Below are 18,821 nucleotides of genomic sequence, written 5' to 3' on the forward strand. Positions count from 1 at the left end.
CTGGTCGTTGAGTGGAGCTGGGTCTTAGCGTTGAGACGGAGATCTCTGGGAGAGCTGTCGCCAGTTGATATTACATGGGGCCGGGAGGTCTCTGGTTGTCCAATGTCCTGAACTCTCAGCTCTCCCACTTCAGAGGCTCAGGCCTGACACCCGGCTGGAGCACCAAGACCCTGTCGGCCACATGGCCAGGTATGTGGGGCGTTTCTTGCCTTTTGGGAGGTCTGAGGTCTTCTGCCAGCGTTCAGTAGACGTTCTGTAGGAGTTGTTCCACATGTAGATGTATTTTTGATATATTTGTGGGGAAGATGATGATCGTCACGTCTTACTCCTTCGCCGTCTTGAAGGCCGCCCACTGTGTTTACTTTTGATTACAACAGTTATTGTTATTCTTATCTTGGTATCATATTTGATGTATTATTTCTGGAATATCCTGATGGTTATAAACTTGTCCTCAGTTGGGGGAACCAAGCAACAGGGAGCTGTGCTGACGTTTGCTCCTGTCACTGGAGCTACTGCTATTGCTGCAGCTTTGCTCCTAGGCCTCCGCTCACCAGATCCAGGCAGCCTTCCAGGAGCCATGGCTGCTGGTTACTGATCCCAGGGCTGCCCACCAGGTCTCACAGAGGTGTCTGGTATTAACCTGTCTGCCAGTGCTCTCGGTACCAGACTCTTCTCTGTGCTAAGCAGACATCGTCATCTGAGCAACAGGAGAGCTCCCTCAGCGGGTCTCTCGCCGTGGATGCTCTATAAATGAAATGTTATAAGAAGTTCAAGGGTGGTCTACATTGTAATTACAGTGGATTCCATCTGTAGGTTTACTCTTGAGTTCACAAGCATTTTTATGCGTAAGGGTTATGCCGGCCTCTGCAGATAGTGATATATAATTTCTAAACTCAAAAAAATGGGCATAATTGAGGGAAAGAAATGAATATCCAGATAATTAAACCATAGGCTTTTGCTGTGGTGGTGGTGGTTTTGTTTCAAGTGTTGGGTGTTTGGGAAATGAAGAATCATCTGGGCTGAGTTACTCAGGTCAAGAATTCTGAGTAAGGGCATTTCTCACCCAACAAACAGCCAAATGCAAGAGAACAAGAGGAAAAGCATGGCATACTTTGAAAATCGCAAATAATTTGTCATGAGATTGAGAGGTAGCTTTAAATTGTAAAAATTCTCCGAATGCTATGCTCAATAATTGGATTTTAATCTGAATGTGGTAGGAAAACATTGGGTGGTTTTTATAGGGGGTGAGATGGTGCCTTGGAGTAACAGCAGTGTGTTGAGTGGGCGTGTGGGTGGGAGTGGGGTGTCATATGCTGAGACACCAGTTAAGGGGCTGTTGCCTTATTCAGAAGTGTTTCGTTGACTATCTGCTGAGTTTGGGAATTTTTAAAAACTAGATCCTCCCTCAAAAGATAGATTTAAAAAACTATCAAAGAGCCAGGACCTATAAGCTAAGAAAGTCTTTGTCTTTGGATGATCCGGAAGAAAAGAGCGTAGGTTACGAGAGTGGCACAAAATAAGAATTTGACTGGTATGTTTTCAATCCTAATTTTTGTTGAATAAAACAGCCCTGTGTAAGAGAAAGTAATAAGCATATTTCAGGTGTACTTAACACATGATTTTTTTTTTCTTTAATGTTACTGTGAATTCAAGAAGAATAAACCGATTCAAATTTCATTTTCATGCCTGGTTATGAGGGAAAGGCATTAAAGTCCTCCAGGTTTTTTTTTTGTTTTTGTTTTTTATAAATTTATTTATTTATTTATTTGTGGCTGTGTTGGGTCTTCGTTTCTGTGCGAGGGCCCTCCCCAGTTGTGGCAAGCGGGGGCCACTCCTCATTGCCGCGCGTGGGCCTCTCACCATCACGGCCTCTCTTGTTGCGGAGCACAGGCTCCAGACACGCAGGCTCAGTAGTTGTGGCTCACAGGCCCAGCCGCTCTGCGGCATGTGGGATCCTCCCAGACCAGGGCCCGAACCCGCGTCCCCTGCATTGGCAGGCGGACTCCCAACCACTGCGCCACCAGGGAAGCCCAGTCCTCCAGTTTTTATTAATGCTTTACTGATGGTAACTGAATGAGTAATAGTTTGTTGAAACAACTTTTCTGTTTCATTATATCTGGGGAAATTATCCAGATTTTTCAGGAGTTTATTATGAGTGGCATATATAGAATTGTTCTTACATTGAGACCTCTGTTTCTCACCACTTCTGTCATTAAAAAGCTGATGAAAATGTGGAAGTCATGATTATGCTGTGATAGGAGCTAATTTTCCCATTATCTTCATTTTCCATCTCTTTGAGTACACTTTAGGAAATCCTTAAAATTTACCTTAAGTTACTAAAAGCAATTCAGTTTTGATTATAAAGGAAGATAGAATGTGATAAAGTAATGAAAGCATTTTTCTTTGTTTTGACACAGTTGTAAGAGATAGGTATGGTGTTCTGTTTTTTGCACAATTTTATTATTCAGGTGAAATTGACATAAGATAAAGTTAATCATTTACAGGGAACAATTCATTGGTGTTTAGTACAATCACAATGTTGATTGTGTTTAGTACAGTCACCACCTCTAACTAGTACCAAACATTTTTATCACTTCCAAAAGGAAACCTGTACCCGTTAACCAGTTTTTCCCCATTTCCCCTCCCCCGCAACTGCTGACAGCTACTAATCTGTGTTCTGTTTCTATGTATTTACCTATCCTGGAACCATACAGTGTGACTTTTTGTATCTGGCTTCTTTCACGTACTGTTTTCAAGGTTCATCTGTCTTGTAGTATGTATCATTACTTCATTCCTTTTATGGCTGAATGATATTCCACCATATGGATATACCATAATTTATCTGTTTATTCGTTGATAGACATTGAGTTGTTTCCACTTTTTGGCTATTGTGAATAGTGTTGCTATGAATATGCATGTACTTGTATTTGTTTTGAATACTGGTTTCAGTGCTTTGGAGTGTATACCTAGGAATGGAGTTGATGGGTCAAATGATAGTCCTATATTTAACTTCTTGAGGAACTACAAAACTTTTTCTCAGCAGCCGGCCCATTTTACATTCCCACCAGCAGGATTCAAATTTCTCCATGTTCTCACCATGTTTATTATTTTCCATTTTTTGATGATGGCCGTCGTAGTGGGTATGAAGTGATGCTTCATTGTGGTTTTGATTTGCATCTATTTCCCTGAAGACTAATGGTGTTTAGTATCTTTTTTTTTTTTTTTTTTTTTTGGAACAGAGGAAAGTTTATTGCAGGGCCAAGCAAGGCGAACAGGTGGCTTATGCTTAAAAAACCTGAACTCCTGTTTAGCATCTTCTCACCTTTACATATCTTCTTGGGAGAAATGTCTGGTCAGGTCCTTTGCCCAGTTTTAAATAGGTTTGTCTTCTTGTTGCTGAGTTGTAGCGTTTTTATATAGTCTGGATACTAGATCTTTATCAGATGTGTGATTTGCAAATATTTTTTCCCATTCAGTCAGTTGTCACTTTCTTGATAATGTCCTTAGATGCACAAAGATTTCTAATTTCGGTGAAGTTCAGTTTTTTCTTTACTTGTGCTTTTGGTGTCATATCTAAGAATTCATTGTCAAATCCATGGTCATGAAGATACACCTCCTAGGTTTTCTTTTAAGAGTTTTATGGTTTCAGTTCTTATGTTTAGGTCATTGATCCATTTTTTTTGTTAAATTAATTTATTTATTTATTTTTGTCTGCGTTGGGTCTTCGTTGCGCACGGGCTTTCTCTAGTCGCAGCAAGTGGGGACTACTCTTCGTTGCGGTGTGCGGGCTTCTCATTGCGGTGGCTTCTCTTGTTGCAGAGCACGGGCTCTAGGTGCACAGGCTTCAGTAGTTGTGGCTCGTGGGCTGTAGAGTGCAGGCTCAGTAGTAGTGGCGCACGGGCTTAGTTGCTCCGCGGCATGTGGGATCTTCCCAGACCAGGGCTCGAACCCGTGTCCCCTGCATTGGCAGATGGATTCTTAACCACTGCGCCACCGGAGAAGTCCCCATTGATCCATTTTGAATTAATTTTTGTTTATGGTGTGAGGTAAGGGTAGGTAGGGTTTTTGAACTACTTTACCCACTGCTTTTAAATTGGCAAGCACTTTAGAAGAAAAACCTGATTATTTATATATTATTATGGAAAATTTCAAACATTCTCAGAAGTGGAAGAGTAGACTGAGTCCCCATACACACTTTACTGAGCTTCAGCATTTGCCATTTTGTGACCAATCTTGTTTCTCTCTCCCTCCTTCCTTCCTTCTCCCCTCACACACACAAACACACCTATCAGGTAATTTTGAAACAATCCCAAACATATTTCATCTGTATACAGAAATATAATGACAAAATGATTATTGTACTCACAATATAGATCTCTTATTTTAAGTATAAGGGTATGTTCGTTTTAGCAAGTTTGGGAACTATGAAAAGTAAAAACATCACTCTTTAGATGTAAACAGTCAAAATCTTCTGGACTTTCTAACCTACTCTTTCCCATAACTATGCTTCTAAGAATGATTTTTTGGGGCTGCATAGCATTCCATCATGTCAATGTTCTGTCATTTATGTAGCTAGCTCCTTTTATTAAGTATCATCCAGGTTTTCAATATAATAACTGAAAGATATTTTCAATCATAGGATGAATTTCTAGAAATGAAATATCTGGCTTAATTAAACATTAATTTTTTTAAAAATCTTTATTGGAGTATAATTGCTTTACAATGTTGTGTTACTTTCTGCTGTATAACAAAGTGAATCAGCTATACGTATACATATATCCCCATATCCACTCCCTCTTGCATCTCCCTCCCACCCTCCCTATCCCACCCCTCTAGGTGGTCACAAAACACTGACCTGATCTCCCTGTGCTATGCGTCTGCTTCCCACTAGCTATCTGTTTTACATTTGGTAGTGTATATATGTCCATGCCACTCTCTCACTTCATCCCAGCTTACCCTTCCCCCTCCCCGTGTCCTCAAGTCCATTCTCTATGTCTGCGTCTTTATTCCTGTCCTGCCCCTAGGTTCTTCAGAACCATTTTTTTTTTTTAGATTCCATATATATGTGTTAGCTTATGGTATTTGGTTTTCTCTTTCTGACTTACTTCACTCTGTATGACAGACTCTAGGTCCATCCACCTCACTACAAATAACTCAATTTCGTTTCTTATGGCTGAGTAATATTCCATTGTATATATGTGCCACATCTTCTTTATCCATTCATCTGTCTATGGACACTTAGGTTGCTTCCATAAACATTAATTTTTAAAGTTTTTTTTTAAATCAGTGTTGTAAATTGCTGTGTAATCAAATACATATTTCATACAGTGTTTGAACTCGCCCCTGTTGCCATATCCTCTTCAGGGTTTCAGTTTGATGAAACTGGTGAACTTATTGGATAACAATTATAGATTATATATAGTTTATATAATTTTTTGTCCTTCTGGAGGAGAGAGATGTACAGTATAGGAAACAGTATTTTTTGCTTCCTTGTAATGGCAAGTTAACCCTGTACTTTAAGTCATTTGTTCATTATCTTTGAATTACAGTGACTTTTTTGGTGGTTTTTGTTCTTGTTTTTTAAGATGTTGATTCAGATGGACTTTGAGAGATTTTTAATACATGTAACTTGCTTTTTCTTAGCATAATATCTCTTACAATTAAAAAAAATTACAGCTCAAGATATCGCTGCAGTGAACAGTCCAAGCTGTAAGAAGAAACCAGATGAAGATTGCAAGGACCCTTTCAAACCTGCAAAAACCCTGAAAGAAGGAAGTGTCCTAGATGTTCTGAAGAACCCTGGTAAGATAATGGCTGCCCTTGAGATAATCTAAAATCTTAATTGCAAAATCATGATCTCATCTTAATATCATTTGTTATTACTTTGTTGTACTTCAGGCTTTTAAAAAACGATGTCTAGTTTGATAGGAGATTGGCTTTTGAATGTAGATGTAGTCAGATGTAACTTTTTAGGTGCAAGACCTTAGAAACTATTTCTTTAGAATTTAAGGACTCTGCACTAAAATGGAATCTCTAAGGGGCAATGATAGAAGGAGAAAATGTGAATTGCCTGTTAATTAGAGATGGGCCAATAATTGGAAAAAAGTAAATAAACCTGATGATATACCTGGACATGTCTCTCTCTGAGAGCGTTGAACTGCCTTGTTCTTCTCAGATTATTCCCCAGTTGTGGGATATATATATATATATAATAAAGCCAAGTGGAAAGGAAACATATGCTGACTGTAACACACACACACAGGATAGTACTCACTTCAAATAAAATAAGATATGAATGTTAGTGGGTAAGAATTTGAAGATAATGAATAGAAATCCTCAAATAGGAATAGGTTTTCAATTTGAAAATCAAAGAGGATAGTATAATTCCAACTGGGATGTATACTATAAGAATATAAAAGTGTTTATAAGATAATCTAGTAGCTCAGAAAGAATTTAGATTTATCCAGCACATGTGTTCATGTATAACTGAATATGAGTTTCAATAATAAGGTTGGATGCTACAGCAAGATTTAGAGGGATTAGGATTTTTTGGTGTAGCTCCCATTTTATAGATGAGTATACTGCCTACTGGAGTCTCAATATAGACGGTTTTATGCAGCTTTGGGCAGGACTCCAGAATGCCTGTGTTAGGGTGAACCGAGTGGTAATCACTCAGCATCAAACGCATATAGGTTTTCTTCATAGAAGTTACACTTTGCATTCATAATGCCCACTCCTCCCCTCTTTTAAACTTTTTTTAAATAGCAAAAATTTGGAGAAGTTACATGTTCTCTTGAGGGAAATCAGGAAAATCCAAAAAAGTGGGAGGAAAAGAAAACTTGTAACACCTTGAAGGTGGTTACTGTTAAAATTTTGCCAGCCTTAGTGACTCAGGTTAATAATTAACAAAATAGTACATTGTCCTCCTTTGGGAGTAACTGAAGTATGTGGGATAGTTTTATCTTTAGGCAAAAAATAGCTCTAGGCCGGATTATTTCTTGGTACCACTAGAAAACCTCTTTAACAACCTCCTGTATCATCTTTCCCTCTGATTTTCTTTTCCCTTGATGCTAAAGGCTAGAGAAACGGGTGTTTTTTTGGTGTATGTAAAATAAAAGTTAATTGGTCCAAAGTAAAGGATTGAAAGGTCATTTCTACAAATGAAGTGTAGTTTGAGTGAATCAACTCAATGTTATCAGTTTTGGTAGCACAAAGACTTTTCCTCATTATTTCATGGTTCTATGTGCATACCTTAATTAAGTCTCAAATTAGGTATTGGTTGAACTGCAGTAAACAGATTCCTAGAGGAAGATGATATACTATAAACCAAACATCTTTTGTAGCCTTTTAACTAGGTCTGTCGCTTATTAATTATGTGATTAGTACTAGAAATACAGCTTAGGTGAAAAACTACTCTTAAGTAGTCCATCTTGGATTGTAATAACTCTGTAATTAAGGTAAAAATGTTTTCTCCCAGGAATAATATTTTTATTATTAACAGCTATTACTCTATAATTATTATTGTCTATATTAATATTATTATTTATTAATGATTACTAAATAATAGAGAGGCTTTCTAATCAAAACATTGACTAACCTTTTCCTTCCTGTTCCCCTCTTCCCCCGCGTTGTAGGTTTCACATCACCAAAGGCAGATTCTCTTGCTGCTCAACCTGCCACCACAAGCCTGGTAGTTTATTCAAGACCAGCAATAAGTAGCTTTTCTTCTAGTGGAATTGGGTTTGGGGAAAGTTTAAAAGCTGGGTCATCTTGGCAGTGTGATACCTGTCTACTCCAGAACAAAGTTACAGACAACAAATGTGTAGCCTGTCAAGCAGCAAAATTGCCACCAAAAGATACTGCTAAACAGACTGGAACTGGGACACCAAGTAAAAGTGGCAAACCAACTGTTTCTGCACCAGAGACAGGCTTTGGAGACAAATTTAAACCAGCAGTAGGAACTTGGGATTGCGATACCTGTTTAGTGCAAAATAAACCTGAAGCGATAAAATGTGTAGCTTGTGAAACACCGAAACCGGGAACTGGTGTTAAGCGAGTCCTTACGTTGCCAGTGGCTTCAGAAAGCGCTGTTACTGTGGCTGCTTCCTCCTCCAGCTGCACTGTGACCACTGGTGCCTTAGGATTTACAGATAAATTCAAAAGGCCCGTGGGATCTTGGGAGTGTCCAGTGTGCTGTGTTTCTAATAATGCAGAAGACAATAAATGTGTGTCCTGTATGTCTCAGAAACCAGGTACGTTTATGGCTGTTTGGAATAATTTTGTTCATTTCTTTAATAGAACATTTTAATTTATTCTCTGTAAAACAGCTAAGAATAACCTCAATATTTTAGATGTTTCAAGATGAGCATTTCCTCATACGTCTTAATTTTTCTGAACTGTCTTGAAATTAAAATGACTTGCTTGGGACTGGAACTGCATGTTCTCTTAGGAGAGGCTGTGTGTTGAAATCAGTCCAGCATTTGCTTTGACCTCTTTTTTTTGTATGTAATTTTATCAGAAGCTTCTGGCTCTTCGTGATCATTTTCAAAGTTGGCTAATATAGATGCAAAGGTCTTAGAACGGGGCGATCTTTCTCAAACCTTTACACAGAATAAAATATTCCTTTGTCTCTTTTCCTCTAAGGAGAAGTGAGGATGGCTAGTGGTCATTTACACAGCTGGTTTCATTGCATTATGAGAAGGCTGTGGCTGAATGTTAATGGTGATACCTGTACCTGTATGTGCTATCTGCCAGAGATACTGCAATGATCGTAAATTACTGACTCATTAATGAAAAGTTCTATTAGGTAACCAGAAAAATGAAGTTAGAGTTGAGTTTTTCCTGTTTCTGTTCAATTTTGAAAGAGTTACTGAAGATTTACATTGATCTTTAATTCATTTGGAATTAATTCATTTGACTCTGCTGTGTCTGTAATGCTACTATATAATTATTTGGTACAGATATATGGTAACATGGATACTAAATAAAACATGTTATGAGTATCCTGGGAATTATACTTCCTATTTTTATTGCATTATCATGGATGTGTGATTTTGTGTCTGCAATGGAAAGCTCTTGAGTTAATAGCCCACATCCCTCTCTTAACACCAGGGGTGAGCCATATTTCTGATTCCTGCTAGACGTCTCTACAAGAATAAGGTTTCAGAATCTTTATTCTGAAATATTTTTCTCTTTCCGTCTGGCATTCTTCCTCTTCCCCTTAACAAAAAAAAGAAAGAAAGCTCTTGAAACGTGTAGGAAACCAAAATTTATTCTGAGTTGATGGGTCAAACTTATATTTTTGATAAATCACCTGGTGGCTTTTTGGAGGATAGATTTGAAGGCAACAAAATTTGGAAACCAGAGGACAAGTTAGGAAGTTGATCAATAATATAGGTAGAGATAGTAGTGACATGTACTAATAAAATCAAATGGGGTATAGAATAATGTACGGTGAAAGATACGTTGATTTCAAGCTGCTGAAGTTGACAGATATGTGTGAGGCCTTTGGATATACTGATAATGGACCCTCTGGACTGGAGATACAGATTTGGGAGTCATTAGCCCATAGTTTTCAAGTAAGTCATGGGAGTAGAGGTGATATAAGGTGAGTGAGCAGAGCAAACAGAGAAGACAGCCTAAAACTGAACTCTGCCAACTTAAGAGAGTAGCAGGAATAGAACTTTGGAGCAGTTAATCTTTTAAATGAATAACCAGAGAGGAAAAACAAAAACCACGTGGTACTAGTTGCTTTTTAGGAGGATGGATTTCAAGGGAACGAAACCAGAGGTCTCGATAACAAGGCTATTAAGCAAGCAAGAGATGAGGGGGCTTGAACCAGAAGAGCAGTAGAAGGGTCAGAGAAAGAGAATGAAAAAGATTGGAGAGATATATAAGGGAAGAGTTGTCATCTAGCCGAGGTAACCAGGTGGATAGTGGAACTACCAACAAAGAGATAGCGCAGGGATGAAAGCCAGAAGTGTGGGTCTCAGGTATGGATGGGAAAGATTTTGTTGGTGATTAAAATCATCAGAGTAGATGAGAGCTCATGAGAAGGGCAGTGGACCAAAGATGGCACAATTTTATTGGCAAGATGGAAGAGAACATACCAGTAAAACACAGATGAGGTAACTGGGAAAAGTGACAACAGCTGGAGGACATTTAGAGAAGTGGGGTTACCAGAATGAATGGCTCCACTCTCAACACTGTATTTCTTCATGCAGCTGTGCCTTGCTGAGCCATCCTTCCTGTGCCGCCGCATCTGCCCACTAAATTGCTAGTTCTGCTTAAAAATGTAAATACCACCCCTGTGAATCCTTCTCCTATCCCATAGTAATTTCTGCTCTGTACTCTTGTTTAGATCATTTGTCACTCTCCGTCTTAGTGATGGTGCTGCTACGCATTTATGTTTCTTTTGCTTTCCACCCTTTTAGACCAGAAACACCTTTAGAAGTTAGGCAACATTTTATCCATCTTGATATCCCGAGAACCTAAGAACGTTATGGTGCTTAATAAATGTCTATTAAATGGCTACCTTATAACAGAAATGCCATGAACATAGTAGGTGGTGTTGAGTTGAATTGCAAAGTGGATAAAAGAACACTTCTATGCAAAAATAGTCATTTCAAAGTCAGAGATCTGTGCTTTGAAATCTTGAAATTAATATTGCCTGGGCTGTGTGTTTTATAAGTCAGGCTGTTGCCTGCAATTTAGAACTTATGTTTTATAATCTGTGATGTTTAACAAAATTTGACAGATTATTAAGGAAAATTTAGTCTTTTAGGCTCTGATTTGTGAGTATGATTCTTAAAAACCATGGCTGTTCAAACTGGGGATTAAAAGGGGGCTCATCACTGAGCAAGGTGTGTGAGTTGCTCTTTCGTAAGATTAAAAGAAATCTGAGATGTCTGTACTGTTTTTAACAATGTGATGTTTAGATTTCTGGCATTTTCTCTTAATAGGAAACACCGGTAAAAATTGTACATTTAGACTTAGTGGTGTCATTGAGATCTTGACATAATGTAAATCAGAATTTTCCTGTATTTCCCCATCATTTTTTAGGAAGTTCAGTACCCGCTTCAAGTAGCAGCACTGTCTCTGTCTCTCTGTTGTCTGGAGGCTGCCTAGGATTGGACAAGTTCAAGAAACCTGAGGGAACCTGGGACTGTGAAGTGTGCCTGGTGGAGAATAAAGCAGATTCTACCAAATGCGTAGCATGTGACAGTGCAAAGCCAGGCACAAAGTCTGAGTTTACAGGTAAGGTGTTGGTAAAGTGCCTCCTTAGAATACCACTTTAAAGTGAAATATTTACAAACAGCTTTGGTTTTGAAACTATTCATTCTCTGTTGAAAATTCATGTAAAATGAGCTGTTGTCCTGGACTTTTAGCTCATATCTGTCTCTGAATTACTATTCAGTTGAATTGTTTGCTAGTCTGCAGTGAAGATAAGTACATTTTCTATTTTATTTGTTTTCATTTGAGAAGGAAAATGCTGGTTGCCGCCCACTGAATTAATTAACATGGCTAAGGGGGATACAACTGGTTTGAAAAACACTGCATTTGGGTTTTAGAAGATCACTAAAGCTCCTGTGGCTGCTACCTTATGGTCCCTTTCCCATTTTCCCCACCCGTAGTACAGCAATCACCATACCTTTAAACCTTCCTTTTGAGGCAGAAGTGCCTTTGAGATCCTTTGAGTCAGAGGTGATAACTAGTTAATTATTGTCTTTGGCACCTTTATTTTTAGTTTTCTGTCTAATATCACTTAAGGTATTTCAGAGACCGTGTGGATAGCCATTTGCTTTTGAGATTTTTTTGTTTTTTGGATGCGTTGGGTCTCCGTTGCTGCACGCGGGCTTTCCCTAGTTGCGGCGAGCGGGGGCTACTCTTCGTTGCGGTGCACAGGCTTCTCACTGCAGTGGCTTCTCTTGTTGCGGAGCACGGGCTCTAGGCGCACGGGCTTCAGTAGTTGTGGCTCGCGGGCCCTAGAGCGCAGGCTCAGTAGTTGTGGCGCACGGGCTTAGTGGCTCCTCAGCACGTGGGATCTTCCCGGACCAGGTAACAAACCCATGTCCCCTTCATTGGCAGGCGGATTCTTAACCACTGTGCCACCAGGGAAAGTCCTGCTTTTGAGATTCTGATAAAATTTTTCAAATAAGTTTCTTATGGAAAGAAAGTGGGGTGGGTAATCATTAAAGGGGGAAATCTGAAGACAAGCGCTTTTTACAAGCCCTTGGCTGTCACTTGTCTTTATTTACATGTGGGTAAACAGAGTAATGGATGAATACCTTGGCACTGTTTAATGATTTTTGTGTTGAGCCAGTCATTCAAGTGCTTCATTTCTAGTTTATTCCACTACAGAGAAGAATTCTGAAACCAAGACTTTGATCTTGTCAGTATAGTATTTTTATTTTTTAAAATATTGCTTCCACTCATACAATTCTAGTTCTTTGGTGCTAAAAATTTTAATTCTTAAGTAAATAACACATGATGTCCTCACAAGATTTAAAAAGCAAATTATGACAGGATTCACAGCGAAAAGTCTCTTTCTTGTCCCCATTGGCTCATTTTCCATCCTTCCTGCTCCACCAATGGTAATAGCTCTCTGTGGTTAGTTTCTTGTAACTCTTTCAATGTTTCTTTATGCACATCACAAGCAAATATACTTCTATTCTCTATATTCTTACTTCTCTCTACCTTGTTAGAAAAGGTTGTATACCACACCGCCTTTCTGCACCCTTGACATTACCACAGATTAGCTTGGACTTTGTTCTTCATTTACAGCTGCCTGGATTGCATATGGCATTCTGCATATCTTTGAGTTTATCATTCAAATAAAGACTCGGCTGTAGACTTGCTGGGTCAAAGGGTACATGTGTCTGTAATTTGGGGTAAATATTGGCAAGTTGCCTTCCACAAATTTTGTGCTGATTTACACATCCACCTGCCATGTCTAGAGTGTCTGTTACTCCTGGTCTCATCACCAGCACTGTTTTATCAAACTTGTTTGATCTCTGTCAGTCTGGTAGATGAAATGTGGCACATCAGTGTAGTTGTGAGGATCGAGATGCTGAATATGGGCAACTTGGTTCATGTTTACTGCCATTGTTAAACTAATACTCTTCGAAGTAGGCCTTTTCAGAGTTGTCCCATGTCCCTTTACTTTTCAAGGTTGGCATTCTGTTTGAGAGAGCAGTACTAATTCATTGTCTTTGTGGTGTTTCTTATATTTTTGAAGGCTTCAGCCCGTCTTCCTCATCTTCGAGCACAGCAACCTCATCCTTCAAATTTGGTATCCCGTCATCCTCTTCTGGGCCCTCTCAGACTTTAACAAACACTGGAGATTTTAAATTTGGAGATCAAGGAGGTTTCAAAATAGGTGTGTCATTAGATTCTGGGTCTGTAACCCCTTTGAGTGAAGGCTTTAAATTTTCTAAACCAATAGGAGATTTTAAATTTGGAGTTTCATCTGATTCTAAACCTGAAGAAGTTAAAAAAGATAGTAAAAATGATAGTAATTTTAAGTTTGGACTTGCTTCTGGTTTAAGCAATCCGCCTTCTTTAGCTCCATTTCAGTTTGGGGTGTCTAGTCTTGGGCAGCAAGAAAAGAAAGAAGAACCGCCTAAATCTTCATCTGCAGGCTTTAGCTTTGGTTCAGGTATCGTTAACCCTCCCCCTGCTGCTACTGACACCACAGTGACCTCTGAGAGCAAGAGCAGCTTCAGTTTTGGAACCATAGACACCAAGAGTGTCTCAGCGGCTCCTTTCACATGTCAGACGTCAGAAGCAAAAAAAGAAGAAACCCCTGCCTCCAAAGGAGGGTTCACTTTTGGCAGCGTGGACCCTGCCCCCCTGCCATCTGCCTCGTTGTTTGTTTTGGGAAGGACAGAAGAGAAACAGCAAGAGCCTGTCACGTCTACATCTCTAGTGTTTGGGAAAAAAGCTGACAGTGAAGAGCCAAAGTGTCCACCAGTGTTTTCCTTTGGGAACTCAGAGCAAACCAAAGACGAGGGTTCTTCCAAGTCGACCTTTAGTTTCAGTATGGCGAAACCATCTGAGAAGGAATCTGAACAGCCAACGAAGGCCACTTTTGCTTTTGGAGCTCAAACCAGTACTACAGCTGGTAAGTATTAAACATTGTTTTTTGTTTTTTGTTTTTTTGTTTTTTACAAGATGTCAACAAATGTAGCAAGGCAAGGAGTGGTTTATACTGGAAATAGTTGAGAGAGTACCAGTAATAGAACTCTCTGGGAAGGAGCTGAGGATTCAGCTCCTTCAGAATCCCCCCCGTGATTCTGATGAAGTTATTTACATATCCAATTTTGAGAAATACAGCTCTAATGGAAAGCCCACAATATTTGCACATTTGTCCGTGACTTTCTCCCTTCTGTTTGGGCTTTTATAATCAGAATTGGCATATACTGTTCAGGAAAATAAGCATTTTTTCTTAAGCTCATGAAATATTTTTTAACTAATAAAATCTTTATGTACAGGCCTTCATTTACAAATAGAGATAACCAGCCTTCATCTGGCATTTAAGGAACATAGACAACAAATATGATAAATCCCTGAGAAATAGAGGTGATTATAAAAACTAAGATCTGGAAGAAAAAAAATGAAATAGCATTTTTAAAAGTTAAAGAAACATAGTTTGTGAAATAAAATCATTGTGTGGACTGAGGAGCAGGGGGAAAAAAAAACAGCTGATAAATTGGATTAGTGAACTGGAATTTCCCAGAACACAATGCAAAAGAACATGAAAACTTTTGAATAATAAATTAGAAACACGAGAAAATGAAAAATTAACCTAAAAAAAAACTGTATGGAATTCAACACATAGGTGTGAGCAGTTTTTGCCTATAAAATTCTACTTAAATTTTAAAACACCCTTCAAAGGAAACAAAAACTAAATTATACATTATTATTTAGAAAGGAATAAAAATGAGATAGGGTCTAATCGAATTTAATCCTGGTATCGCTATACTGTTTCCATTGAAATAGACATTTTTAACATCCTATTAAACCACCTGAAAGTGAGCTAACATGCTCCATTTTCTGTAAATTATACCAGTGCCCATACCACAATGTGACCAGCCCTGTCTAGTAAATAGTGTTGGAACTGAGATATTATTGGAACAAGTTTAAAAAAAAAAAAGTCTTCTACTGAAGGTAACTGGATTCAGGGTCACCATATAAAAAATCATTCTCTTTTCTCCAAATCAAGAATAAATAGTTGGACAGCATTTCCCATTTGTATTTACTAACATTTCCAATTTGTATTTTATAGTATCAGCAGAACCTGCAACATGCTAAAATAGCCTAGTAACAGTAACTGTAGAGGTTTGGAAGGTTAGTACGTTGTAAAGGTAGAGTTACAAATTAGTGAGCAAAGGGTACACCGGTCAATAAAGGCGGCAGAGAAAATTGGCCATTGTTCAGATAAATTGAAGTTACAATCCTGCTAACATAAATTGCGAAATCAAATTTATAAAAGTGTAGCTGTCTCCCATTGTCTGAATTTGTTATCCAGAGTATCCAGTTAGATTTGGATTTAAGGAATATTTTTTATTTTTATTAATCTGAATGCCAAAGGTTTTGCTATGTTAGACAAAATTCATAAGCCATAAAAGAAAAGATGGATATATTTGACTGCATCAAAATTTAACGTAACAGATGTCCATTCGATGAATGAATCTATATTAAAAACTTAATGATTCTGTTTTCTAATGGACTCTTAGACTTTAGGCTAGGAAAAAATGCTTTCTGGTATTACCTGTTCTTAAAGGTTTTTGTTTATTTCTTAATTTCTGTCTTACAGATCAAGGTACAGCAAAGCCAGTGTTTAGTTTCCTGAACAGCAGTTCCTCTAGTTCAAGTACACCGGCCACTTCAGCTGCTGGCGGCATGTTTGGTAGTTCCACCGCGTCCTCCAGTGTGCCTGCGGCTGCCTTTGTGTTTGGACAGGCCAGCAGTCCTGTGAGCAGCTCTGCCTTTGGGAACTCTGCCGAATCCAGTACATCTCAGTCTTTGCTGTTTTCTCGAGAGAGCAAACCAGCAACCACGTCGAGCGCGGGCACAGCTGTCGCCCCATTTGTCTTTGGTCCGGGTGCCAGCAGCAGTGACACTGCCGCCTCTGGTTTCAGCTTTGGAGCTCCCACCACATCGAGCTCTGCAGGTACATTTAAAAAAGAAGAGACATGTTAGTTTGAATGGCTTTCATTGTAAGCAGATGAACTCTTGGCAAATAATGCCACAAAAGAGCATGGCCGCTTTTAGGTCATCTCTACCCAGGGTGTTGTAGTTATTCACTATGTGGAATGATATGCATTTTGTGTATAGTGTAAGTAACTCTTGGAAGCAATATTTCTAATCTCATTAGGAGTATAATCTTCAGTTTTTTCAAGTGTTTTTTTGTCATTTTGTTTGTTTGTTTGTTTGTTTTCTTTGCAATGTTAATTTGTAAATAGCCAGACACTGAAGATTATTTTAATAGACATTAGTCCTCATTATGCAACGGATACATAATCACAACATTAGCTGATTTCTGCAGTGTGTCACACTTCTGATGGCAGATCAGTTGTCTTCTTAGATTTATCTCTTTAAAGACCTAAAAATTTTTGGCTGTTCAGATAGGAGGCTTGTTAATAGAAGTTTTTGTTTATTTGGATTTCATATGGTTTTACTAAATAATGGTAGAGAGAATTGTATTCTTTCTTAATCAGTATTCAAAACTTGTCTTGCTAAGATCTGTTCAGCAAGGTAAGAGTCTGGAAAGAAGCTTGAACTTTGCCTCTCCGTTGATAGAGATTCCTTGAGGCTTATCTCGTTCTGACCATCATGGTGATTTCAGTGTCTCTCTGGGCCTCTAGGATCCTCCTTCGTATTCGGCACTGGACCTTCAGCACCATCTGCCAGTCCAGCGTTCGGTGCTAGCCAGACCCCAACGTTTGGACAAAGTCAAGGTGCCAGCCAGCCTAACCCCCCAGGCTTTGGATCGCTATCATCTTCAGCAGCACTGTTTTCTGCTGGGTCTCAGCCTGCGCCGCCTACTTTTGGGACAGTGTCAAGCAGTAGCCAGCCTCCCGTGTTCGGACAGCCGCCTAGTCAGTCTGCATTCGGCTCTGGGACAGCTCCTAATTCCAGTAAGTATGTGGTAGTCATGTCCTTTGTTTCCGTACTTGGGTTCTGTATGTCTTAAATATAATTTTTTTCTTTGAACTTTGAAACCATGCATGTCTTTTTCTTTTTTTGTCTCTTGTACTTGGCAAAACAGAGATGTGTATGTTTAGATTTACCTATAAACAGCATTCCCAACTTTCACACAGTTAAGCACTTCTTTTTGGCTGCATTGGGTTTTCGTTGCCGTGCACGGGCTTCCTCTAGTTGCGGTGAGCGAGGGCCACTGTTCGTTGTGGTGCACAGGCTTCTCATTGTGGTGGCTTCTTTTGTTGCGGAGCACGGGCTCTAGGTGCGCGGGCTTCAGTAGTTGCAGCACGTGAGCTCAGTAGTTGCGGGACGTGGACCCTAGAGCGCATGGGCCTCAGTAGTTGCAGCGCGTGGGCTTCAGTAGTTGTGGCGCACGGGCTTAGCTGCTCCGCGGCATGTGGGATCTTCCCGGACCAGGGCTCGAACCCGTGTCCCCTGCATTGGCAGACGGATTCTTAACCATTGCACCACCAGGGAAGTCCCCCTCAATTTACTTTTAAACACACCTGTTGAGATTTTTACCTCCACTTGTATTACTTTTTAATTTCCAAGTGGTCCTCTTTGTTCTGTGGATGTTTCCTTTTTATATCCTTTTGCTTTTGTTTTAGAAGTGTTATCTGTTGATCTCTTGAAGATATTAATGATGCAGGGGGTTTTTTTCCCCTTCTTAAAGCTTTTGCTTAGTTTTCTCCAAATTGCTTTTCTTTATTATTGTTTTGGTCTTAGTGTTTCTTATGAAATACTTTCCTCACGTGTTTGGTGCTTCTTGCCTCTCTACTTGTAGTGTTTGGGTTTTTTTTTTTTAATTGTAGTAAGAATGTTTAACGTGAGATCTATGTACTCTTTCAACAAATTAAGTGTGCAATGCAGTGTTGTTAACTCTGGGCACGGTATTGTGCAGCAGAGTTCTAGAATGTACGCGTCTTGCATGACTGACACTTCATACCTTTTGAATAGCAGTCCCTCATTTCTTCCCACTCCCAAGCCCTCCTCTGCAGCCACCATTCTTTTAGCTTCTGTGAATTTGGTTATTTTAGATTCCTCATAGAAGTGAAGTCATGCAGTACTTGTTCTTCTGTGATTGGCTTATTTCACTTATGTCCTCCAGGTGCATGTTTTCCCATATTGCAAGATTAATATTCCATTTTATGTATATATGTCATTTCCTTTATCTGTGCATCTATCTATGGATATTTAGGTTGTTTCTACATCTTGGTCATTGCGAATAATGTTGCAGTGAATGAGAGAGTCCAGCTATCTTTTTGAGAGCCTAGTTTAAAGTCTTTTGGGTAAATACCTAGAATGGGATTGCTAGATCATATGGTGGTTCTATCTTTAACTTTTTGAGGAACTTCCATACTGTTTTCCATAGTGGCTGCAGCGGTTTACATTTCTACCAGCAGTTCACAAGGGCTCCCTTTTCTCCACGTCCTTGCCAACACTTGTTATTTCTTATCTTTTTGATAATAGCCATTCTAAGAGGTGTGAGCTGATATCTCCTAGTGGTTTTGATTTGCATTCCCCCCGATGATTAGTGAGGTTGAGCATCTTTTTATATTTACCCGTGTGTTGTCTCCGGAGAAATGTCTATTCAGGTTCTTTGCCTGTTTTTTTTT

The 18,821-nt window shown here is 39.2% G+C and overlaps 1 protein-coding gene across 2 annotated transcripts in view; it reads left to right on the forward strand.

The window, feature by feature from the left end:
• NUP153 (nucleoporin 153) overlaps positions 1-18,821 on the forward strand; it is a 74,703-nt gene that overhangs the window by 52,984 nt on the left and 2,898 nt on the right. For both annotated transcript variants that reach the window (XM_082346313.1, XM_082346314.1), the window contains exons 15-20: positions 5,677-5,802; positions 7,635-8,252; positions 11,062-11,256; positions 13,238-14,122; positions 15,818-16,174; positions 16,869-17,141. In XM_082346313.1, the coding sequence (XP_082202439.1) occupies positions 5,677-5,802; positions 7,635-8,252; positions 11,062-11,256; positions 13,238-14,122; positions 15,818-16,174; positions 16,869-17,141 (2,454 nt within the window). The remainder of the gene's footprint in view (positions 1-5,676; positions 5,803-7,634; positions 8,253-11,061; positions 11,257-13,237; positions 14,123-15,817; positions 16,175-16,868; positions 17,142-18,821) is intronic.

This window comes from Balaenoptera borealis (assembly GCF_965194805.1).
Source record: "Balaenoptera borealis genome assembly, chromosome: 12".
NCBI classification, from domain to species: domain Eukaryota; kingdom Metazoa; phylum Chordata; class Mammalia; order Artiodactyla; family Balaenopteridae; genus Balaenoptera; species Balaenoptera borealis.